The following is a 26,962-nucleotide window of genomic DNA, read 5'->3' as shown; positions in this document are numbered from 1 at the left end:
AACAAAAAATACAAACTTTGAAGTGTTATCATTAATAATAATGCACACTCAAGTACTCACCACACGTTTAAACTTCAAATAAAGAAAAAGAACCATAGAAGTCTTAGCATCCTGAGGATGACTGGTTTCTGTATTTTTTTAAATTCTGACCCTATCCAACAACTATCTCCAGTAATATTGCTTTCATCCCTCTATCGCTATCATAATAAAATGATTTCATTATGATAGCCATAGAGGTATGAAATGAAATAAGGTACTACATAGATATCTATAAAAATCAAATTTCACAACTATTTATAAATTACCTATTTTCATATTCTTCAAAATCTTAATCGCGCTGTAAATATATATAAAAAAATTATTAATTTACTAATCTATACAGCTACAAATATTTCCTTTATTGAGCGTCATTTATATGCATATGACATTTCTTTTTCCATCTAAAATATAAATGTTAGGCATTTATATTTTCAAAACAAATTCCTATATTAGCAAATATATAGGTAAGAGAGGCCACGTCTCGCTGTTCAACTACATGCATCGTATTTTAAATTTTGGCGGTACGCAAGCCACGCCTCTGTGGTGCCGGAATACTCTCATTGGCTGGGCATATTCGTCTTTTAACGTATGCTATCAATTTATACGGTCAATAGCGACATCTTCTATTGAATAGCAATACCACGAAGAACGTTCTAGCTGGAAAGGAAAGGCAGTGATAGCAAGTATGAAACAAGGAAGGAAATAGAGTCGAGTATTTTCTAAGTATTTCGGGAGCAGGAATATTTGAATATATAAGCGGGATTGTGAGGCAGGGCAAGGCAATTCAGCTCGACGAGACAACGAATACAATTCAATTCTATATACGCTATAATATTTCATACGCTATAGTGTCTTACAGGTTAATTGCGGCGACACGAGATTTAATTTACGTTTACTGCGCAACAATTGAAGACTGGAGATATTACTCTGTCAAATGGATATCAGGAAATTCTTTGAAAGAGGTGAGTCAAAACAAAACCTAATATGATGATTTCTTTTCTCAAACCACAAAGTTAACGAATTTAGAATATCGCAATTTTACTTTTACTGATAGGAAGTCCGAAGTAAATGATATTTGAATGTGATGTTATTATAGGTATATTGATCTTTATTTTCCGTATTTCCGTTCTATGCCTAAACACCATAAAAGTAATTTTGGGTATCCATTTCTTACAAAGCTTATAGAAATTATTTGGATAAACTAGTAAATATAGTATGTATACAGAATATAAGTAAACATTTTACAAAAATTAAATAAATAGTACCATGAACGATATGAAAAAAGTATATAAAATCATAAATATATAACCGGTAGAGGAAAGGGCAAAAAAGCAATACATTGATTATTAAGGATGAACACGACGATCCTCTGGTTATGGAAAATATTTTCAACAAATACTTTGTGGATGTCAGTACAGAACTAGAAAAAGAAATAAAAGTGCCCTTGTGCCTACCACATAGATAAGACCCAAACCAAAGTCCCAACTTTATGAACTAAATGTTTTTAAAACTAGTGTCAGTCAGTGAACTTAGATCATATATACAGGGTGTCCCGGTTCATGTAGAAAATCTCTCAGGATCCAGGTAGAACATCGAAAAATAATACCGAACGTTCCTATAAAAAAAAAATCCTACAGGCCTTCTTTACGAAGATACAGCCTCCTAAAGGACGCTGCTGGAAATTGGTTTTTCATAAATTACTTTTAAACTACCAGGTAGAATTTAATAAAAATTTTAGGTGATGAACACTATTAGGGACCTCTTAAAATGACATCCTTAAAATACATTTACCTTGTTTACTTTACCAGGGGCGGACTAGGTTGTACACTTTAATGCGTATATTTTTAACACCCTGTATGTTAAAGTATAAAAAAATAAATTTGGATACCTTGAACCCTAGGCTAAAAAAAAGGTACTCGAGCCAATGTTTGTTTTTTTTATTTTTTTTAAATGAGATAAGTACGCCAGTTATTCAAAGACCAGAAAATTTCGATGTAAGTCATTTAATTTTAAAAAAATACGTTCTAATGTGTTATACCTTCTAAAATGTTCCTAAAAATACAGTGGTGTCCTAAAAAATACTTTTACAAAATATTTCTTATTTATTATACGTTTATTTCTTTTTTGTTATTCTTAAGAGAAAAACTAAACATAAAAAAACTAAAAAAATAATGTAAACCAATTGTATTGTACCTGACTTATTTATCGGAATTTTTGAATTTTTGAACGCATTATTGTTATACACGTTGCTATACTCCAAATTTAGCAAATACCTATCATTTAAACCTAATCTTTGTCAACATATTCATTCTTTATTTGATAATATTTTTTAATTTTTGTATTTTTTGGTAACTTTTAATTTAAATTACGTCAAAATATGGAGTTTACTTTTATTGAGTATGCAGATATGCATTTTATATATGGTCTGGCGTCTTGCAATGCATTGGAAGCAAAAAGATTCTACGAAGAAAGATTTTCCAATGGCATTATTCCGGATCAGAAAATATTTCAACGTGTTGATCAACGTCTAAGGGAAACTGGTAGGTTTCTGTTTTCCACTTAATGAGGTAATACTATTAAATTTCCTTAATACAATTTTAGGATGTTTTGAAAAAAAAAGAATAATGGTGGTCGGAGGAGAACAGCACGTACAGTGCAATCGGAAGAAAATATTTTAGACGCTATAGCTGACACTCCTACAACGAGTACTCGAAAATTAGCCGCTCAGCTTCATTCGTCCAAAACAATTTTACATATGGTACTTCAAGAACAACTGTTGTACCCATATCACTTATAAAAAGTGCATGAACTACTGCCCAGAGATTTTGCTCCTAGAATACACTTCGCAAACTGGCGGTTAGATCAGCAGCGAAATAACCCTAACTTTATTAGCACGATTCTTTTTACGGATGAAGCAGGGTTTACCAAAAATGGAATTGAAAACTTACATAACTCGCATGTATGGGCTGATGAAAATCCCCGTGATACTATTATTTCTCATCAACATCAATTCCAATCAATAAATATCTGGGCAGGAATTATTGGCAATTTTTTGATTGGGCTATTTGAACTGCCACCACGTTTAAACGTAGAACTTTATTTGGAGTTCCTCCAGAACAATCTTCCAGATTTATTAGAAGATTTGCCCCTTGCAACCCGCCGAGATATGTATTTTATGCATGATGGAGACCCACCCCATTTTCGCCTTGCTGTAAGACACCACTTAAATAATACTTTTGAAAACCGTTGGATAGGTAGAGGAGGACCTGTTGCTTGGCCTCCTCGTTCTCCCGATCTAACGCCATTAGATTTCTATCTATGGGGTCACCTTAAAACCTTGATGTATTCCACCCCAATCGATACTCGGGAACAACTGCTCCAAAGAATTACATTTCATTGTGATAATATAAAAAACAATCTTGGGTTATTGTGGCGAGTGCAGCAGTCCTCGATTCGTCGTGCCCGCGAATGTGTTAAGAGTTCACGGAGCCCACGTCGAACCTACTTATGAAGTTTTTAATAATCAATTGTCTATTGCTCGTATTGAAGAATTTAACTTTTGTTTACATATTTGGTTTTTGGCATTTTTTTGTAAGTTGTTTTTTCTAATTTAAAAACATACACTCATCATAGATTTTTTTTTTATTATTTTGTAAAAGTATTTTTTAGGACACCACTGTATTTTTAGGAACATGTATTATTTTAAATTAAATGACTTACATCGAAATTTCTCTGTTCTTTAAATAACTAGCGTACTTATCTCATTAAAATTTAAAAAAAATAAAAAAAAAACATTGGCTCGTTTATTTTTTTTCTCCAAAACGGTTCATTTTATCGATAATGAACAAGAGTACCTTTTTTTTAACCTAGGGTTCAAGGTATCCAAATTTTTTTTTTTTTTTAGTTTAACATACAGGGTGTTAAAAATATACGCATTAAAGTGTACAACCTAGTCCGCCCCGGGTAAAGTAAACAAGGTAAATGTATTTTAAGGATGTCATTTTAAGAGGTCCCTAATAGTGTTCATCACCTAAAATTTTCATTAAATTCTACCGGGTAGTTGTTTAAAAGGAATTTATGAAAAACCAATTTCCAGCAGCGTCCTTTAGGAGGCTCTATCTTCGTAAAGAAGGCCTGTAGGAATTTTTTGTATAGGAACGTTCGGTATTATTTTTCGATGTTCTACCTGGATCCGAGAGATTTTCCACATGAACCGGGACACCCTGTATATAATATAAAGGGGTACATTATTATTAATATCCTGCTGATTATTCCATTATATATATATATATATATATATATATATATATATATATATATATATATATATATATATATATATATATAATGTATAATATATATATATATATAATATATATAATATATATATATATATATATATATATATATATATATATATATATATATATATATATATATATATATATATATATATATATATATATAAGTTATATTAGTATTGAGAAGCCAAACAACGTAGAAGATATATATATATATATATATCTCTTCTACGTTGTTTGGTGACCTGGCCGGTCACTCTATTGGCCCTCTTCGTCCTTTTCTTGAGAAACTTTTGAAAGACCTGATCTTGGCAAATCCCTAACATGACCTGAACTTATGAATTTGTGCTCGATTTTACTAACTGTTAACTGAGAAATAGTATGGTTTGGGTATTTGGCATTAAACAGTTCACTTACTTCTTTTTGCGTGCGCACTCGATCCCCCTAGCATCATCAGAATTTCAATTCGTTGGGTTTCCGTTAAATTAGCCATAATTTATTCTGATAAAAACTATTAATTTTCGAACTGACAGTGATATTCGAAAATGGAAATAGAAACAATTGGCAGTATTTATAACATTATTTTTATCCTCGAATTTACCTTAATTTGTAAATAGACGTACTTATTTGGTTTCTAGTTATTTAAATGTAAATATTTCGGAAACAGTTGAGTTTTGAGATTTGAAATTTATGTGAAATAATGCGCAACTTAAAATAAAAATCGACGGGTCCGAGCATTTTCTCAAAACATCATGTCTCTAATTTTTATCGAATTTATGCGGTATAACTTTAGGCGGTATAGATTTTTGGTTGTAGTTCGATCGTGTAATTTTAATGGCTGTGTATATGGCTCAACAAACGACCTGCGACTCACTCGCCCAAAAAATATCTGGGTCGCGCTGCTTAGTTCTGGCATATATCTGGCTGGGCATATACCAGGCGGCCATTGGTAATAAATCTGGGTACCTCTTATTTAATAATATTATATATTATAAAGGTCAATTTCAATTAGTTGTGTCGAAACATACGATTAAATTAAACTAAAGGGCTTTCGTTTAGCCAAACAAAATAAATAAATTACTCGTTTTGTAAGTGCAAAATAAAAAAAAACAGAAAAAAAAGATTTCCTTGTGGAACAAACAGGAATGTTAATAATGATTTTTTGCTTTGGAGATATTATTTTTGCGCTTACAATAAGATATATCTATTTTTTCTTTAGTTAAATAACCATTATTATATGCGTTGATATATGGCTGAAAATATTTGTAAACTTGACAACAGAGTGTCGATGAATTTGTTTGTAAACAAAACACCCCCCTTGCCCCTGTGCACATGTTGAACGCAAACAAAGTTGTTGTTTACTAATTCTAGTCTTTTAATGTTCTAAGATCTTTTTAGTGATTTTTTTTGTAAGTAGTGGTACTAGTAGTCCATTCTTGAAGTGGAGTGGCTATAATATAGCGTTTTAAGTAAGTACCAAAATAAAAAAAATAAAGAATTGTGGCAACGGTTTAAACGGATTTTCAGATACATAAAAAATACACTTGAACTGAGATTAGTTAGTATATTTTGGTTGAATATGTAGATTGTGAATGGGAAAATAATTAACAGATCGATAAAGTACACGGTGTCCCAAATTTGAGGGTGACCATTGGGATCTCGGAAACCGTAAGAGTCATGGGGTCGGTTAAATAGAGGCAAAGTTGCGCAATTTGGAGCTTAATAAAATGACGTTTAAAAATTTTTAAAACTCCGGATACTTCCAGAGATATCCAAAAAAAAACCGAAATTTGTCAACATCGTTTTTCCCTTCTACCGACTTTATTTAAAAACATATCGAAAAACTAAAACCAGCTTTTTATTGCCACTTTTTATGCTCAACAACATAACGCAAAAAGAAAATAATCCGACGTTTTGTTTTTTTTTCCGATCAACAACTTTTTTTTTCTTATAGGCGGCATACTGGATCTTCTCATTTTTAATTGCCTTTAAAATGAGGTATCGCACTTGCATGTCCGATTACTCCTTCTAGTACTTCCCATAAGAACTCCATGAGTGCAAGAGAGAAAGATATATCAATGGGATTAACAAATAAATTGATTTTATATAAATTGAAGCTATAAAATACTCTATATTTGATATAGTTTTGTTACCAATTCAATGAAAATGTATCTTTTAATTTTATTAAGTTTAACCGGTTAATGTCATTTTGTCATGCCCTACTATATAAATTTAAAAAAAAAAACAAAAATATTAGGTTAGGACAATTTTTCAATTTTATGAAGTGAATTTGATGGTTCTGCAGATAAGTTAACGCCATTTCTTGACGCACTCATTCTTAAGGCAAATTTTGAGACGCATGAAGGTAATACCGTAGCTTACGTCAAGATCAGACTTACTGGGAACGCTAGAAGTTTAATGGGCGATAACAACACTCTTCATTTTATTTATACAAAGCATAAAACATAAAAGCTCTGTCACAGCAAAGCTACTTAATTTAAAACGGTGTCATAATGATACGACATATACTACTGATGTAGAAGAGCCATCCCAGAAGCTAAAGACCGCATCCTTGGAAACCCCAAAAAGACCCTTTGTGGCATTTCTAAAAGTATTTAATATGGAACTAGCTCTGTCAAATTTTGTATGTATTCAAACAAAAATTGATAATTTAAATTCTGTGTATCGAACACACATTTATTTTACTTTTAGGTCTGTGTATCGTAAACACACATTTAGTTTCATTGACAAAAAGGAAACATTTTATTTTATTAATTTTATTTTAAATTAGAAAATTTATGTTGGAATCAAGAGTTTCTACAGCACAGCTTTTTAATAGCCTACCTAATACAATTTTTATATTTTTGTATCTATAATTCAGAGCAGAGTACATCAAATTGCGTAACAATGCCTGATTTTAAAATTTAATTTGTTTAAATCTCGAGTTGCAAACATTAAACCGTTTGATGGCGACGCTAATGACCTTAATAAATTTATTGTAAGATGTGATGATCTAATAAGTAATTATAGATCATTAAATGATGCTTAAATAAGCATATTTTTGAATGTATTCAGGAAAAACTTTATGGAAAAGCCAAAATAATGGTAGGACGAAGAGTAGAATTAGATAATTGAGATAAGTTAAAAAATGCTCAGTATTTTTCTGATAGAAGGGAAATTGATTGCTTAGTAAGAGAGGTAACTAAGTTAACTTAACTAAGAGTTAATTTTGGAAATATGGTATAGTTATTAGTTAGTAATGTTATTCAACGTGTTAGTAATGAAATTTCACTCTAAATCTTGCAAAAAAGCTTGTCAAATTCAACATTATAATAAAACCGCGTTCAACATATTTGTTGCTGTATGCAGTGTATGGTATAGTAATATAAAAAATAACATATATACACAAACTATACGGTACGTTTTATAAACCCAAAACACACTAACCGAAGACTCACCAAACACAACACCAATTACAGTACAAGATTCATCAACCCAATTTCAATGAAACCAGCCCTTACCCAAATATGTAGTCTTATTAACCAACACAAGTGTTAGGTAATGAATGAGTAAATCGAACTATATTATATGAATATTAATTTAAAAACCCAAGATTTTAGAAGTGAAGCGTACTATAGCGCACCGCCAAAGAAAATCCGAGAAAGCGGCCGGTTTGAAGGTTTCTGAAAAACTTCCTTTAAGGAGAAGATATTTTTATTTTTATGTTTTTAAGTAGTAGAGTTTTCTGCGTCGAAGAAAAAAGCGCGTGGTTTTCAACGGGTTAACATCCCTGCGAACTGTGATGATACAAATTTACAAATTCACCTTTATATACGCGTAATTTACATATTAACGGCCGGTTCTTTTCGAATGCTTCTAGCAATCTATAATTTGTCTTTGTTTGAACCAGAATTAAATTTATTACAGTTCATTTAAAATGTGTTTGTAGTAGTGTTTTATTTGGGTATTTTTAATAAATGTATGAAAATACAAACTGTGTTATTTGCCCGAGGTTTATTATAACGCTGCTGCAGACTGGTCCTTCAAAGGAAAAAACACAATTTGGAACAACAAGTTCAAAATAATGTTCGACAAAATTTCACTCCAAAATATCAATGGCCATCTCAACTTATAAATATTCAACTGGCAATTGGTACCTCAAAGATTCCTCACAAATAAAGAAGTATTTGGTAATTCAAGAAACGTATTTCGACCAAATCAAATTAAAAAAAAAACAACTTCTAAAGCCTACTCCAATGTCAACGACTACAAGAAATTCTCTCAATTCTAGACAATTATATTTAGAAACTACAATACACAAAATCCTTACTTTATAGCACAAGAGCTATATGATTATGAATTGCCAGAAAATTGGGAAGAAGCAGATTCTTCTTACGTTTTTGAAAATAACAATCTATATTGTGAAGAAACTTCTACAAGTGTTTTCGATGAATCCGTACATCCTAAACATTCACAGAATTTCTCTCAAATTGAAGATACAGAAAAAACTTTCGAGCTTGCTTTGAAAAACGCAAATTTGTTGGATCCAAGTCTCGAAAATATTCAAGAAGGATAGAAATCAACTATCCCTTCTATATTTCTTTACACTACATTGAAATCCAAAACCCCAAAATGAAGATCTTACTTGACATTAGCAGAAAAGTTTTATCTACACGGTATATATCACACAAATAATGTTATTAAAACAGCTGTCGACAGTCAAGAAACTAAGTTTCAACCCTCTACTCCAGTATTTGTAGAACTTGGTCTAAAAAATAAAATTAACTTTGTTTTAGGGTTTAATAACTTAAAAAACTTAGGTCTAAATATTGATTAATCAAGGGATTGATTAAACTAGTAGGATCGATATTAGATATCCCCTTCAAGACAACAAATAACCAAACGATTAAAAATTTTCATTTTTAATTAAACCTTATGAAAAAATTGTGAAAAAGATCTCAGTAGATATTTTTTACGGAGAAATCCTAACAACACCCGTAATGTGCAACAATTTATATTTTTCTCAAATTTTGAGCTTTGCAGAAAATGGTTTTGCTGCTCTCGAAATTCAAAACCATATTGATCAAACAATCTCTTTACTATGCCTAGGTTCCTATAGAATTATCTGAATACATTCCGGTTCACACGAAATCTTATCGTTATCCATATATGTACAATTATGAAAGTGCGTCCATCGAACGTCGAACGCGTGAACGTCAAATAACTGAACTATTAGACAAAGGTACAATTAGATCATCAAGTAGTCTCTGGTCAAGCCCAATACCCAATATTAGTGATATTCTAGACCGATTAGGTAAAGCTCAATATTTTTCCTTTCTCGATCTCGCCAGAGGCTTCCATCAAATTGAAATAGAGAAAAACTCAAGTCAAAAAACATTTTTCGTAAGTAACGGGCATTACGAGTACTTAAGAATTCCTTTTAGGTTAAAAAACGAGCTCGCAACATTTCAGAGTTATGGACGAACTTGTAAAAGATCTGCAAAACAAAATTTGCTTTGTCTATATGGATGGCATAGGTAATCATCTTTATTTCAGGATTGCAGAAACATGCGAAATTTAAAATTAGTTTTTTTCAAAATTAAGGCTAAAGATTCAAGTAGATAAGTGCGATTTTTATGCAAAGAATTGGAGTTTTTGTAGTATGTAGTTACCATGTAATTACCCAACACGGAATCAAACCTAATAATAAAAAGATTGCAGCTATTCAAATTCCTAAAACTCAGAGGGAAAAAAAATCCTTCTTTGAGTTAGTGAGGTAATTCTAAAACCAAAAATGTATGAAGAATTTTGCAAAACTTACTAAGCCCTTAACCAAATGTGAAAAACGAAAAAGTCGAGCATTTAAAAGAATTTCTAGAACGTTTCAATATCTGTAAAAATATTTTAATATCGGCACCGGTCCTACCCTAATTTCTCGAAACCTTTCGAAGTAACTACAGAGGCATCTAATTACGCAATCGAAGCCATCCTGTCACAGGAATACCATCCCGTCTGATATGCGTCTCGTACACTTAACCCTGCAGAAGTTAACTACCCAACTATCGAAAAAGAACTTCTTGCGATTGTACAGCTGTAAGTATTTCCGCCCATACCTATTTGGTCATAAGTTCACCATTTTAATTGACCACAAACCTCTTCAGCGGTTGTTTTCACTTAAAGAACCCAATTCACGACTCGTAAGATGACCATTCAAATTAGAAAAGTTTAATTATACAACTCAGTATAAAAAAGGAAAATCCAATCAAGCAGCAGATGCTCTTTCTCGAAATCCAATTAACTTGAATGCTGAAACCGAATCTAATTTAAACCACCCTGGTGATATGGACAAAGTAATTTATGAGTTCCAACAAAATCAAAACGAACTTTCGAACTTGGATAATTCAAATGAAATTCTCAGTCAGTCAGATATTCAGATATCCAATCTCACCGTATCAATATCTTATCTTACATTATGATCAGACCTGCTCAAAATCATTTGTCATTTCTGCCTAGAAGAAACGAAGAACATCAACAGGAATTTAGCATTATCTTAATCGCACATTCACTCCCTAATAGACCTATTGTCAAAGCAAGTGATCCGAAGACATTGAAACCGCCCATACATCAGCAGAAACCCCACTGTTAAATTTACTCATATCTAAAAGATCGTTAAATACCTTTAAGAATCAAATTTATATCACAACCGATACTTTACAAGCTATTCAATGTAAAACTGAAAAGATATTTGAAAACAAATGTATCCTCGTAACAGTTTCAGAAAAAGACCCAACGCCTCATTTTATTTCCTTATTAAAAGAGAACATTAACCCTAAACATACATATGCTACTTATTTTCTGAAATGAACGATTAAGTACACATTTCATTGTAACATTACAAAACCTATTCAAAAATTCCTTCTTTAAAATTGTTTAATGTTATAAGATCTTCTAAAACTTGATCATGATGATCAAAAAAAAAAACTTTTTTTCATACGCAATTTTTCATACAAGTAAAACATGCCATACAGGTATAAACGAAATGAAAACCGCAGCCCACCTGTTATAAAATTTAGCTTGACCCTTACAAGTTCAAAACCGTTTGAACCCATATCCGTATGGATACTTTTAAAATTTCAAATGAAAGTTTTTTAACCATTACCGACTCCTTTTCTCGCTATGGTCAAGCTTATCGCCTACAATCAATAAATGGAATCTCTATTGTAGAAAATCTTTTACAATTTATAAGCCATCATGGTCTACCCTAAAAAATAACCGTACATTCGGAACCGAATTCAAAAATAAAGTTGAAGATTTTTGCAAACTTTATAAAATTGAATTACACTTTACAACTCCAAAAAACAGCAACTCAAATTCCTCTGTATAAAAGTCTCACTCTACTTTAATTGAGCATTTTCGATGCTTGAACGAACGTGCATACGTTACATACGAACATAGTTTTATAGCTGATAAACTAATGCAAGTAATAAAACGTTCCGTATTCGGTTACAACAACTCAGTTCATTGTATTACAAAATGTACACCTTTCGCAATAATAAAGGGTCACATAAACAATACAGACCCCTTTGACCTAAATGACCATTTAATCATATATAATTATATACAATCTCATAAGGATAATGAAAAACTATTATTTAATAAAATTCGAGAAAGGAATGCGATGATTAAATAAAAATTAATTGATAAGCATAATGAAAATAGATCAGAGTCTCCTTATTTTACATGACAAAAAAAGTCCCTAAAAAATATTCCTAAATTCAAAAAGGTTCCTTTAAAATCTCAGAGTAATATCAAAGTCTTTACAAAGAATAGCTCTAATCATAAAAATGTAGCCAGAATTCCAAAAGCTAAGAAACAAATATTTTTACAGAACGACCAGTATAAAGATAATTCTACTCCTGCTCTACTTACACCAAATCTTGACCGTAAGTAATTCCTTGGTTATCCAAATTACTCCCATAAAAACCACGTACTCCCTATTCACTTGGGAAACGCAAAGATATTTTACTAAGCATACATTCCTTCATTACGTTGATTTACTATAATAATAATTTATACCTATAATTCGTCAACTGACATATTCAAAATTATTTTAGCACTATAAAAGAAGTTTAATTGATATTATTGCGAAAGGTCAAAAGTGGTTATTTGAGACTTTAGATGCTAATGAAGGAAAACGCTACGATCAAGCAATTGATGGTATTTTACAAAATCAGAAAAACATTGCAAAACAATAGCCAAATTTCATTTGGACAGAACTTAGTAGATAGCTTCAATAAAGCTATTTTGTTACTTTACTGAAATCAATTAAAATTAAAAAAAAAATTGAACATATCAAAGTTACAGTAGAAAAGAAAATTAATAATATAAATAACTTCAACTAGTTTTCCAAGGAATTTTGTTTCAAATCAATCAATTTAGATTGCCAGAATCTTATAAATTGCATTAATAATTTATAGGATGTCATGATGTTTGCAGAATTAAATTCCTTGCATATTAGTTTAATATTCACCACTGAATTAAAAAATATGATGGGCTATTTAAAAGAAATATATAATAAAGATTGGCCAATATTTAATAATCCAATTCATTATTATCAATTTCTGGGAACTCATGCCAGGTTACTTATGCCGGAAAAAGAATATTTGCTATTCATGTACCAATTCTGAAGCCTTAAAAGTTTGCTTTCTATCACCTGTTCCCTATAATCTAAAATTCGCAGTTGATACTATTCCTAAATACTTCTACTTGGCACGTACTAACAAAGAGGTCCAGTGCAAGGAAAATTATTGTCCACTTATCTAAGGCACCTTCTACTGCAAAGAAAAATTGCATCCATGCGATTATTGCCTTCTTCAAATTATCGATGGTATTAAGTCTAATAGTTGCCAAATCATCGAAGCTCACGTTGACGAACCCATTACCGCGCAAGTTACCACTGACGAAATCCTGAATCTGCCACAAGAAAAAGTTCTTGATAAATGGACTTGTAAAATGGACCAATCCTTCAGGCCCTACCCTCATAAAAATTCCAAGCAATTGCACGATTCAAGTTGGTCAGAAGAGGTTTAACAAAAAATGTGTGCTGTTAACAATGCTAATATTCAGTATGGAAAGCCACTTATCCTACCTGAATTAAAAATCGTCAACTTTTCCAAAAATACGGTAGTCCTCCAGAGTGAAAACTTTACGGAAATAAACAAAGAAATCTATCGCTGTCAAAGAAAATCAATCAACTTTCTCCTTTAAAAGAAGTCATCCACAAACCTGTCACCTGTAAGTATCTATCAATTGGTACCATGGTCTTCTTGTTCCTGGTGATCATTATGCTGTTCCTGTTTAAATGGAAGGCTACTATTCTCGAGACCTGTACCAAGAAACCATGAGGAACATCCAAATTAGACCAGCCTGTTCCAATTTCAGAAAATTCCAATATTTTCTGACTTGGGAGAGAGGAGTTATGTAGCTACGTTCCCATGGATATTGTCACGCAGCACTGCCATTCCTAGGAAGCCCATTTCAACTGTTCTCACAACATCAAATCAGCAGATAATACGTAGATTACCGAACCTTAAAACCGAATATTAAATACATGTAAATTCCTTAGTTTTATCATTCTTACTTGTTCATTGTATCAGTTAGTAGTAAATCCGTTCTTTGTATACTTCTTTGAAAAAAACAGTCATATAGTGCTCGTACCGAAAAAAAGTACTAGTGTCATCCGAAAAGTGTCAGTTTCGGCAAAAATAGTCGAAATTTTGATACATTGCCAAAAGTTAGTGTTCCTTATAACCCAAAAATAAAAAGCTGCGATCACTCCCCCCGTACTTTTTTGGAAGACTTAAATTTTTTTTTTGTAATTGATTTTTTGTGAAAACCGTGGGTTTTAGGGAAAAGTGTCCGAAACAAAAAATGTTTATAACTAAATTTTAATTCTAAGATCTTTTCTGTAAAATCAAATGCGCGAAAGATAGAGGGCCAAAGTCATCTACCATTTCTTTTTTTAAAATTTCGTCCACTTTCAACGTGTAGAACTCAAAAAACTTACAATAGCTCGTCATTTTCCCCTCCTTGAATGATTTTTGGTTCACTCAAAAATTTGTTAGATTCTATTTCTTAAGAAAACTACCCAATTTAAAGAAAAAATTCAAGACAAAAAAAGTTTAGAATATAATTATCCACAATTACGACATGTGTAAGTCGATGTACATACAAAATAGAGGACGTCAAAATCACCAAAATTTTTCTTGTTACACCAAAAGTTGTCAGTTTTATTGTAGTGTAATGATATTTTACATTTCAAATGAGAGATATACAGACCAATTGTAATAATTTTTTATTATCTGAGACGTACAGTCTGAGATTTTGCTCTTTTATTTATGACTATTATAGCGTCGGGAGAAGGGAATCGAACCCGTTACCTGGGATAGTACTCCAACGTCTCATCCCACTATCCCACTGAGCGCATCAGTCCATTGTGTTGGTCTCTCGGTGTGGGCGGTATATATTCCTTATACAAGGTTTCCCAGATCAAATGATATACACGGGGATTTCGTAAACGGTAAGAGATATAGTTTCTATTAAATGGGAAAAAATGTGTGCTGTTCCAAGCAATCAGATGCGATATTAAGATCCACGATAGCTACAGGGGTTTTCAAAATACCAGGCTAAATCTAAAAATTAGGTTTTCAGAAAACCTGCAATATAAATTAATAAAATTTGTGGGTTATCTACTATGACCAACCGATTAAAGTTAACGATATTTTTCTAAGCATTTTAGACTTTTTACATAGTCAACTTTGTTAGTTCTTGTGGAGGCCATACTGGAATTATGCGTCATTAAATAGCACGTAAAAAAACCTTTTTAACCTCTTGATATAGCAGAAAACAAATTTATTCAAAACAACATTTTTCACTTCGTTGGCTGTGAAACCAAATGTCAGGATTATTGTCATGGCGATGCCATCGCCATGTCACCACTTTTAAACTTTTAAAATAATTGTGAAGTTCTCGATCATTGTAATAGGTTTGACATTTTGAATAATTATTTTTTGGTTTATTTTATTAAGATTTATGTTAATCAAGTGTTTTAAAATACTTTCGATTTTAAACAATTTCGTTTCGTTATACGTAAATAATTTGTGATAAACTCGCTTTACTCAACAGTAAGATGGAGATATTTACAAATAGAGAAAAGGTAGATTTATTATGATTGCTTTATATTGTGCCGCAGAAATGCTGAGAACAATGAACGCTTTTTAGAAATATGACAACCAGGTTTAGTGACTTTCAGTAGATTGCGAGATAATTTATTAGTAAGTATGATTCATTTAACAAAGCCAACAAAAAGAGAAATTTATAAAAAAGGAGCAAAAAAAAATTTTTTTTTAATGTTTTGTGGCATATCCCTTTGTAGTTAATACTGCTGGATATTTTCTAGGTAGAGACTCGATGAGGATCTGGCAAATTTTTACACAAATCTTCTTCCATTCCTGTACAGTTTCCCAAAGTTGCTTGTTTATTATATGTTTTTTCGAATTTTCCTTTCTAAATGGTCCCAAAGGTTCTCAATATGGTTGAGATCTGGAGACTGCGCTGACCATTCCAAGACATCCACACTATTTTCAACAATTTTTTTTTATTAATTTAGAGGAGTGTTTTGGGTCACTTTGTTGTCCTGTTGAAATGTCCAGCGTAAGGGCATTTCTTCCTTTGCATAGGGTATCATTACATTTTTAAGGATATCCCTGTAGACAAAATGATCCAATTTTTTCGTCTATTTTTACTATAGGACCAGTACCAGATCGGAGAATCATCCCCACGCCGTAATGTTCCCACCACCACGTTTATGTTGGAGTTTGATATTTAACAACGAAGATTTTGCCCACTGGTCTTCTTACATATCGTTTTCTGTTAGATCCGAAGATGTTATACTTGCTTTCACTCTCTTTTTTCTGATCTCCAAGTAATTTCCTGTTTTTATATAGGCAAATTTTATCCGGGTCTTACGATTTTTTTCGTTCAGTCCTATTACTCACATTAACGCTGAACATTTCTCTTACTTCTTCTTTAATCTTACGTGCACATTTTCTTGGACTCGCAGAGACAATCTTCTTATTGTTCTGTCAATATTAAAGTTGGTTTTTTTGAGGCGACCTATTTCTGGCGCGTTATCAGATTACCTACTAACCGAATTTTTTTCCTTAAAATTTTTGACACTGCATTCTTACTAATTCTCTAATTCTCAAATCTGTTGCAATTATTTTTTATTTGAGCCCACTATTTTTTAGCTCTAAAACGTTTTTAATCAGATCTTCCGAAAAATATTTCTTTTTTCCCATGATTTAGAAACGTTTGCCTGCTATTAGCGACAATAAACTAAATAAACAAACAGAAAAATTTTAACTAAAAAAATTTAAATTTTTTTGTCCATCCCAAAAAACAACAAACATGGTGAAAAAAGGAATGCATACAACTATTTATCTGCAAAAAAGTATGCACCAACAAAAAGTATTCAATGTACCATAAAATATGTATACCTTTATTGGCTAGTACTTTAATAGTAAACAAAAACAAAAAATGTCCAAACTTTTGTCCGCCTTACATTTCTGACAATATTTTGTCTCAAATGAAAGTTACGGAGAATATTGTAGTCGTCTGAGAATATTGAAGTCCTAGAGTATTTTATATGTGTGATATAGTCATTTACCATAGATCTATGAAAGAATATAGTACAGATAGGTTACAAAATTATATTTTTGGGACTGAATGGACGGATGACAGTGGGGGTGTAAATGTGTTAGCAAATATTTTTGTAAACGACATTACTAATATTTTAAATCAAATGTGTCCTAAACGAAAGTCTGTTATAAAACAGAAATATTTGCATAAGGGGTGGATAACTGAAAATATTAGGGAAAAGATGGATCAAAGGGACAAACTGTATGTTAGAGCCATCAGGGAGAATAATGATGTCATCTGGAGGCAATACAAGAAACTACGAAACTCTGTGGTTGGTCTAATTAAGGGAGAAAAGGATAAGTTTTATAGAGAAATTATTGATGGGAACAAAAACAATCCCCGCGAAATGTGGAAAAACCTAAAAAACGTTACTTCCAGGAAAAAACTCTTCATTACCTCAAGAGATTAAATTCGACAATCAGTTTTTATCTAACGAATTAACAATAGCTACAGAATTTAACAAATATTTCATAAACAGTATTGAGGAAATTGTAAATACCATTCCAGGGAATTCTTTTTTTGCAGATGAGATGGATGCCACTGTTGACCAGTATAGTAAGTTTTTATTTTTCAAAGAAATATCTTTAATTGATTTAAAGAAAATTTTGAAGAATTTAAAAAATGTGGGGGGTCGTGAGAATGGGATCTCAAAACGGGTGTTGTGCGATGTTTGTGATGTTGTTGGAATTCGTCTGTTGAATATTGTAAATGCACCACTTTCAAGTGGGATTTTTCCTGAGGCATGGAAGGAGTCGATTGTGATTCCTGTGCCAAAGGTTCACAATACTTTTTATCATAGTGAATTTAGACCCATAAATACAGTAGAAATATATGAAAAGGTGTTGGAACTTGTTGTAAAAGAACAATTACTGAATTACTGCAATATTAACAATATTTTGGTTATAAATCAGTCTGGTTTCCGTGAAAGTCATTCTTGTGAATCTGTAATTATTAATATCTGTCATAGTTTTCTAAAGGAAATTGACAAGGGTAATTATGTATTGGCAGTATTTTTAGATTTCCGAAGGGCATTTGAAACAGTTGATAGAAAGATCTTATTGAAAAAACTTAAATTTCTTGGTATTGGGCAGACCGTATTAAATTGGTTTGAATCATATTTATCCAGTAGGCGACAAAAAGTAAAATTTAACAACTGTGTTTCAGAGTCATTAAATGTTGAGTTTGGAGTTCCGCAGGGTACTGTTTTGGGTCCTCTATTATTTCTACTTTACATAAATGATATAGTCAAATCTGTTAATCGTTGCAAAATCGAATTATTTGCTGATGATACAATGATTTATTTGGCAGGGAATGATATAAATCATATGCAAGAGAGTGTGAATAATGATCTAAAAGGCTTGTTTGAGTGGCTTTGTAATAATAATCTTAGTATTAATACATTAAAATCAAAATTTTGTTTGTTTGGAAAAAAAAATAAGTTGTCGAATATTGATTTGGAAAACTTGAATATTAGGATCAATGACACAAGAATAAGTCATGAAAAGGATCTAAATTGTCACTGGGTACAAAGTTGTTATTGTATAATAGCATTGCAGCCCCACATCTCGAATTTTGCGCAACACTTGTTATAAGCAGAAATAGGAGCCTAAGTTTGATGTGCGTGACATCATCGGCTATTCCATTGCCGCCGGTATGAATAATAATAAACAATATTGTGCTGATCCATAGTAAAGAATAAGTGTTATTTAAGCAGATTTAGGTTTATGTGTGAGATCGCTTACGTGTTAGATTTTATTATTAATTCGACCGTTCTCGTTCAGAGAGTTAAGTTGACTTTTGTATCCCTACATTATAACATAAAAACTTTTAAATAAAATATAATATATCATTATAGACTATATAAAAACCGTGTTTTTATAATATCAGAAGTGGGATACCGCGTTTCGTGCGCCGTAAAGACCGCGTTTTAGTAGTTTTGTTGTGTTATTTTGTTGTTCTTTGTTCGTGGTAGTGTGACGTATTAACAATTATGTCTTTGGAACAAGAACATGAAGAGCCGCCGGAAATCCTGTATCAGCGTCTTTTGGAAGAGCAGATTTCACGGCGAATTAATGAGGCAATTCTACGCTCAACGGAAACTTCATCCGTTGGTGGTCAAGGTTTTGAGGCTGCCGCATCTACATCTAGGCCAGCTCCAACGCTCGTGACAGGTGACATTTTACCTCGTTTTGACCCAGACCAGAAAACACTTACAGTAGCCTCCTGGTTACAAAAAATTGAACAGCTGGGAACTTTGCATAAGTGGACCGAATACGAAAAGTCTTGCTACTTACAAAATAAATTAGCTGGTTCTGCTAGAGATTGGTACAATCGCCTGGAAGATTACGACAAAACTGGAGTGAATGGAAAACAGCACTTACACAAGCTTTTCTACGGCACACAGATTATGCCATACTTCTGGAAGAACTTGTAGCTCGTCGAAAACTGTCCGATGAGTCGATGACGCACTATTATCACGCAAAATTTTCCTTAGCTCAACAGTGTCGTTTGGAAAATGATGGCATTATTTCTTGTGTTATTAGGGGGCTACCTATAGAATTGCAAGCTAATGCACGGGCTTTTCAATGTACAACCCCAGATGAATTGTATGCAGGCTTCATAGCACCCATGGATAACTATCAAACTCCTGCCTCTAGCCATGCCAAAGTGCCCCGACTTTCTCACGAGCTGCAGAATCCACACAAGCTAAAAAGTCAGTTCACACCATATAACAGCATTCGTTGCTATAATTGCGGGAAAAGTGGGCATTATTCGCGTGATTGTCGACGACCGAGTGCGCGTTGTTTCACTTGTAACCGCAAAGGACATTTAAGTTCAGAGTGCCGATTTCGCAAAGATCAAGGTAACCAAAAAGGGCCCCCTAAAAATGTGAAAACTGTATTAAAATGTCCAAAAATTTCCGATGTCTACAAAAAACAATGTAAAATCGGCACAATTAACGTAATTGGTTTCATCGATACGGGAAGTGAAGTTAATGTCATAACTGCTGAAATTGCCTCGAAACTTAATCTTTCCATTACCAAGGAAAATAATGTTCTAAAGGGTTTCGGAGGCAGATATGTGTATTGCGATACCGTTGCAAATTTTTCGGTGGTTATCGATGGACCCACAATTGAGACATGTGCCGTAATTTCGGAAATCTTTCTTAATGGCATTGACCTTCTTATCGGGCAACCAGTGATTAATAAAAAAGGAATATCGTTAGTGATTAAGAACGGTACTCCTCAATTCGTTGACGACTTGTGTACCTTTTTGGAAAACATTACTTTGGACGAAACGAAACAACGGCCAAAATTGTTACTGAGTGAAGATGTAACAATAAACGCGGGTTGCACAAAAGTGGTGTCTATTGTTGTGTCGGGCATTCCGGATGGAAAAAGTGTTTACCAGGAAGCACAATGTTATCCCTTGGGCGTGTTAGGTGAATCGATTGTTCAAACTCCTGCTGGCATTCATTCAACACCAATATCAAAGCTACTTGTTTCCAACATGGGTCGCCAGGCGGTAGCTTTTAGAAAGGGTCAGCTGTTGGCACGTGCAGAGGAGTGTTTAGAAGTGGACGGCCAAGAAAAAATTTCTTTTTCGGTGAGTCACTCAAAAACTAATTTTTTTTTGAATTTGAATGAAATTGATATTGATCAGTCGCTAGAGTCAGAAACAGTAAATAAGTTACAAGAAATTTTATTAAGGAGACAACATTGTTTTGCAAACACTACCAAGCAATTGGGAGTGGTAAAAGATGTTGAAATGTCTATAATTTTAAAAGACCCAAAGCCCGTATGTTATAAGCCATATAGATTGCCTTTTAAAGAAAGAGAAGTTTTGCGAGACAAAATTAAAGATTTATTAGAAGCCGGAATAATTCGTGAATCAAGTTCAGAACTTGCAAGCCCTGTAGTTTTAATTCGTAAAAAAGACGGCGATTACCGCTTGTGTTGATTACCGTGCATTAAATAAACAAACATTAAAAGATGTTTATCCTATGCCGAATATCGAAGAACAGTTAAATTGTTTATCTAATAAAAAATATTTTACGAGCTTAGACTGCAATCAAGGTTTTCATCAAATTCCTATTGCACCCGAGTCGATACCCAAAACCGCATTTATAACTACCGAGGGTCATTATGAGTATTTACGAACTCCTTTCGGTCTAACAAACTCGCCTTCTGTCTTTCAACGTATCATAAATAAAATTATTACCAGTTTAGAAATTAATAACATTCTTGTTTACATGGACGACATTTTAATTGCTTCTGCCACAACATCTGAGGGTTTAGCTTTGTTAGAATTAGTATTAAAGCGTTTGGATGAGTCTGGACTTAAACTTAATTTAAGAAAATGTTCATTTTTAAAATCACAGGTAGAATATCTTGGCCATACGATAAATTCTGCTGGGATAGCACCGGGAAGTCAAAAAACGGATGCGGTTAAAAATTTTAAAGAACCTAAAAATGTCCATGAAATTCGCCAGTTTTTAGGATTAGCAGGATATTTTCGAAAATTTATTCAAAATTTTGCAATAATTGCCGGTCCATTAACACAATTAACAAAGAAAAATGTAAAATGGGAATGGGGTTCATCACAGCAAAACGCTTTTGATTTATTAAAACATAAACTTTCAAGTAAACCTATTTTGGCACCTTTTAATGAAAAATTAGAAACGGAAGTTCACACCGATGCGAGTAGTAAAGGTTTGGGCGGTATTTTATTACAAAAACAAACAAATGGAAATAAACAACCTGTCGCTTATTTTAGTAGGGTTACGAGTACCGCCGAAAAAGTTTATCATAGTTATGAATTGGAAACACTGGCTGTTATTGAGTCATTAAAACGGTTTCGTGTTTATTTGTTGGGTGTGCATTTTAAAATAATAACTGATTGTAGTGCGGTTCGGTATACTTTTAATAAACGCGACCTTGTCCCTCGAATCGCTCGATGGTGGCTGCAGATTCAAGATTTTGATTTTGAAATATGTCATCAACCGGGAAAGAATATGAGTCATGTGGACGCGCTTAGTCGGAACGCAATAACTGCAGACGTAAGCATTGATATTTCCCAAATTTCTAATATTGATGATTGGTTTTTGACCTTGCAACTTCAGGATAATGCGTTACAAATTATTATTAATCAATTAAATAGTGGCGAAAAAAATTATTTGCAAAAGGAGTATGTTATTAAAAATAATCGTTTATATCGTAAGACTTCTGCAGGTGAACGATTAGTAGTTCCTAAGTCAGGTCGTTGGCAAATTATGATTAAGTATCATGACGATATTGGTCATCCTGGTCTTAAAAAATGCGAAACGTTAATAAAAAATAAATTTTGGTTTGCAGGAATGACTAGATTTATTAAAAAATATGTTTGTGCTTGCATAAAATGTGCATATAATAAAGGAAATTTTGGAAAACCTGAAGGTGAATTACATCCTATAAATAAGTCAAATGTTCCTATGGAGACAGTTCACATAGATCATGTTGGTCCTTTTCCAAAAAGTTCATCCGGTTTTATGTATATACTTACAATTATTGATTCATTTACAAAATATTTTATAGTTATGCCATGTAAAACGTTGGGGTCTAGGGAAACTGTAAGACATTTAAAGCAAGTTTTTGGGATGTTTCTTGGGTACCCAAAACGTATAATTTCCGATAGAGGCGTTACCTTTATGATTCATCATTTTGCTGAATTTGTCAATGATAAGCAGTTGAACATATTTTAAATGCAGTTAGTACACATCGTGCCAATGGACAAATAGAGCGATATCATAGGACATTTTTAAATGCCTTAAAACCTTCTGTTGATAATGACAAATACTGGGATGAGAAAATTGTTGAAGTTGTTTGGGGTATAAATAATACGATAAATTCCAGCACGAATTGTACTGCATTTGAGTTAATGTTTAATCACAAGGGGAAAATATTGCAGAATTTAGAAAGTGACATGTCAGAAAATACTGATGTTAGAATAAGAAGGCAGGCAGCTGCTGTGGCAATGGAAAAGATCGCTCGTCAGATGAAGGATGTTTATGATAAAAAGCATAAGCCTCCTCGAAAATATGCGAAAGGTAACCTTGTGTTATGGAAAGATGCAAATTGTTGTAGTCAAACCGGTATAAGCAAGAAACTTGATTCACGATATTCTGGTCCATATGTTATTGTCAAAGTTTTGGAAAATGATAGATACAAAATTCGAAGTATAAAAGGGCTTAAGGGTTATAAAAAGTTCGAAACGGTTGTAGCAGGTGATAGCTTACGCCAATATTATAGTATGCCGGGTGCATCTAGTAATGACTCTAGTTCTGATGACGAAATAAGTATAAACGACGAATAGAATAATAGTAAAGTTATGTTTAAGTATGTATTTGTGTAATGTGTAAAAAAAAATAATAATAAATTGTATTTTAAACTGGAAAATGTGATGACTTAGACAGTATCAAGCATGGAGGAATATACGAGTATATATGTATAAAGTATAAATAGGCAGGTTTCTGCTGATGGTCGGTCAAAATACTTAAAGAGAGGTTTTAGAAATTATGAGCAGCATTCTGCCGAAAGTTATGTCATCATATTTATTATGTTGAGAAAATACGATGATATGGTCACTTAAGCTTGCATGTTTGTTTACGTTGGCGGTGCGTATTCTGGCCAAATACGAGGCGGTCAGCGTGTGCAATCATGTATGCGGGTGTGATGGAATTTTGACCTGTTTATTGAAATTTATGGTGGTAATATACGTAGTCCTAAAGATAAATGCAAAGTGTTGCATTGTTCCATGTTTGATGAAGTCTGAGAAATCCTGAATATTAGTTGTGATACCTCAAAGAATTATTGGTTTCCAGGGTAATGTTCCCGAGGACGTGAACTAAACAGGATGGCCGATTGTTATAAGCAGAAATAGGAGCCTAAGTTTGATGTGCGTGACATCATCGGCTATTCCATTGCCGCCGGTATGAATAATAATAAACAATATTGTGCTGATCCATAGTAAAGAATAAGTGTTATTAAGGCAGATTTAGGTTTATGTGTGAGATCGCTTACGTGTTAGATATTATTATTAATTCGACCGTTCTCGTTCAGAGAGTTAAGTTGACTTTTGTATCCCTACATTATAAAATAAAAACTTTTAAATAAAATATAATATATCATTATAGACTATATAAAAACCGTGTTTTTATAATACACTTTTGTATAATCTACCAAATTTTAAAATAGAAAAACTGCAACTCGTACAAAATAGAGCTATGAGAACCATTTTAAACTGTAATAGATACACACCTATCTCAACAATGCTTAACGTATGCAATATGTTATCTGTAAAACAAAAAATTATGTTCAAAGTATATGTTTTATTATTTAAAATTAAAAATAACATGTTACCACAGTATATTTGTCATAAGATTAAATTTTTCAGTGATGTACATAGCTATAACACAAGAAATCGTAATGATTTTATTTTAACCGATAGATGTGCATCTAGTCAAATGTTGAATTCTGTTTTATATAAGGGCTTGTATGAATATAATATGTTGCCAATTACTATAAAAAATTGTGATGGTTTAACTGCATTTAAAAAACTTCTGAAAGAGCATGTTTAAGTTTAAATTATTATTTGTGTATTTTATTTATTGTGTATAATTTTTTTTTATGCCATTTTTTTAAATTTTATCTGTTTAAACAATACGTTAGTAGGAGTGCATTTGTGGTCTTGGATGTGGTTTTTAACAACTTTTGGATGGGCTCCTGTGGGAAAAGGTCTAGATCGGCGCCGAGACAGTGTTTGCGGACCGGAATAAAGCGGCATCCATGGATTACCGGGATGCTGTGGTTCCTGGAAAAACCGGGGCATCGCGGGTTCTCGCCGGGTTGACCCCATTGAACCCAATTCAACTAGGCCACTTGATGCAGATACAGGTGTCGTCATGACCGCTATGCGATTTTATATTTCTATAGTTTACAATAACTTGTTTTGTCAAATCATCGGTTTGCAGTGACCCATATTGAAGTTCCGCATAAATTCAATAAAAATTAGAGACATGATTTTTGAGAAAACGCTCGGACCCGTCGATTTTTATTTTAAGTTGCGCATTTATTTTTGTATGTGTGGCGAAACAAAAAAAAAATATGGCGTCATCGGTCGTTTTTTTAAATGGAATGCTATATTTTTTATTACATTCATGAAATATAGGCGAAATTCCAAGCAAGTTTCGTATAACACACCTTATCTCAAAACTCAACTGTTTCCGAAATATTTACATTTAAATAACAACCTGATAATTTTTTTTGTAAAAAATGGGTGGTATAAAAAAGAAAACTAAATTTACATAGCAAATATATCATTAATCCGTAATATCATAAATTAAACCGTTTAGGCTCCAGAGCCGTTTTAGTACACCGAGCTACCAAGCAAAATTTTAAAAAGGTGTAAAAGTACGAAAAAAGCAACTTCCCGGAGGTTAATCTGCAAAAGCGGCCTTTCAGAATCTCTTTCCATTTCTCAAAGGTCAATTGTGCCTGTAAGTTTCAAAAAATTAGAAAAATCATAACAACGCAAATGGCTCGCTGTTTGATAATTTCCAAAAAACACAGTTCTTTCCCGTTTTTTTGTTCTTTCGAGAGGAGCGGATAATTTTTTTTCCTATCACGTGCTCTCATCTTTTGTACGAATAAAATCAAACACCAGAAAAAAAAAACACAATAGAACCAAAATTATTGGCCTGCATCGAGAGATCCGAAAATCAGCTTAAAAAAGGACGTCCTAATATAAGAGCTTCGCCCTTAACAAGGACCTTTCCTTCTATATTAACTTTTCTTTAAATCTCATTATTTCGAATTTTCAGATATATTAAATTTCAATATTTTCCAAATTTTCATTTCTTGTCTTTTAATACCTTTGTCCTCTCCTTTTGACCTTTTTGATATGTTTATTATTCTTTCAAATAGGCTTGGCACATCTTTATATCATATTTCTTATAGCAGGTAAACTTATTAGTATAAAAATAATGCCATTTAAATATGCTTACCCATCAATAAAAAATCCACCAGTATGCCTGGATAAGTATCTTCCTATCCATAATCTATGCATTAGCTGTCTTAAAGACTGCCAAGTAAAACAAAGACATAGTTCTAAACGGCTTGTCGGCAGTGCTATATTATATATTTGTAAAGCTCTTAACAATTCTTGTTTTGCATTAGTTTTATCTCCCTACAAAAAAAATAATACTGATTTCGGGTTATTACTTGTATATTAACTAATAAATGTTAACTCGACAATTGATATTTTAATCATAATGAAACGTTTAAAAACATTTAAAAAAATGCAAAATCTACACTTTATATAGGGTATTGAAAAACTTTTATTTTTTATTTCTTCCGCCAGAACGACTTTCCCTAGAAAGACATTTCCTTACACAGAGCAGAATAAAAGCGCAAGTTTCTTCTCGTAAAATAATATACAGATCGTGTTTTCGTTCGTTACTTATAGGAAACCGCATAGAGGCGAAATTTTGCAACGTCGCGCGTGTACGAGTGCCTCCGACAGAGCACCGCCCTTTCGTGGGAGCTGCGTCGTTTGGCGACAAAATGTCCCAAAATATTACGCGAAAATCCAGGCATTTTTAAAATATTTATTCTAATGCGGGTTTTACAGACATGACAATGTGTAAAAGCCGCATAGAATTGTAATCTTAAAATGTTTAATATGCTGTGTTTTGCATCATGAAAATTAAAGCGTTATTCTAATAAAAAATAAAATATCAACTCTGATAAAAATATAATAAAAAATCAGAAATAAAACTCTAATAAACAAACTTAACAACATATCATTTTTTAAATAAAAGGCTCAAA

General features: G+C 32.5%; 1 protein-coding gene across 1 annotated transcript in view; it reads right to left on the bottom strand.

Moving 5' to 3' along the window:
* Nucleotides 1-26,962, bottom strand: part of LOC126741460 (sterol regulatory element-binding protein 1) — a 150,893-nt gene that overhangs the window by 76,841 nt on the left and 47,090 nt on the right. Inside the window, exon 8 of the mRNA XM_050447873.1 lies at nt 26,140-26,321. Coding sequence (XP_050303830.1) covers nt 26,140-26,321 — 182 coding nt within the window. The remainder of the gene's footprint in view (nt 1-26,139; nt 26,322-26,962) is intronic.

The sequence above is a fragment of the Anthonomus grandis genome, chromosome 10 (assembly GCF_022605725.1).
Source record: "Anthonomus grandis grandis chromosome 10, icAntGran1.3, whole genome shotgun sequence".
In the NCBI taxonomy this organism is placed as follows: domain Eukaryota; kingdom Metazoa; phylum Arthropoda; class Insecta; order Coleoptera; family Curculionidae; genus Anthonomus; species Anthonomus grandis.
This window is presented reverse-complemented; position numbering and strand designations above follow the sequence as displayed.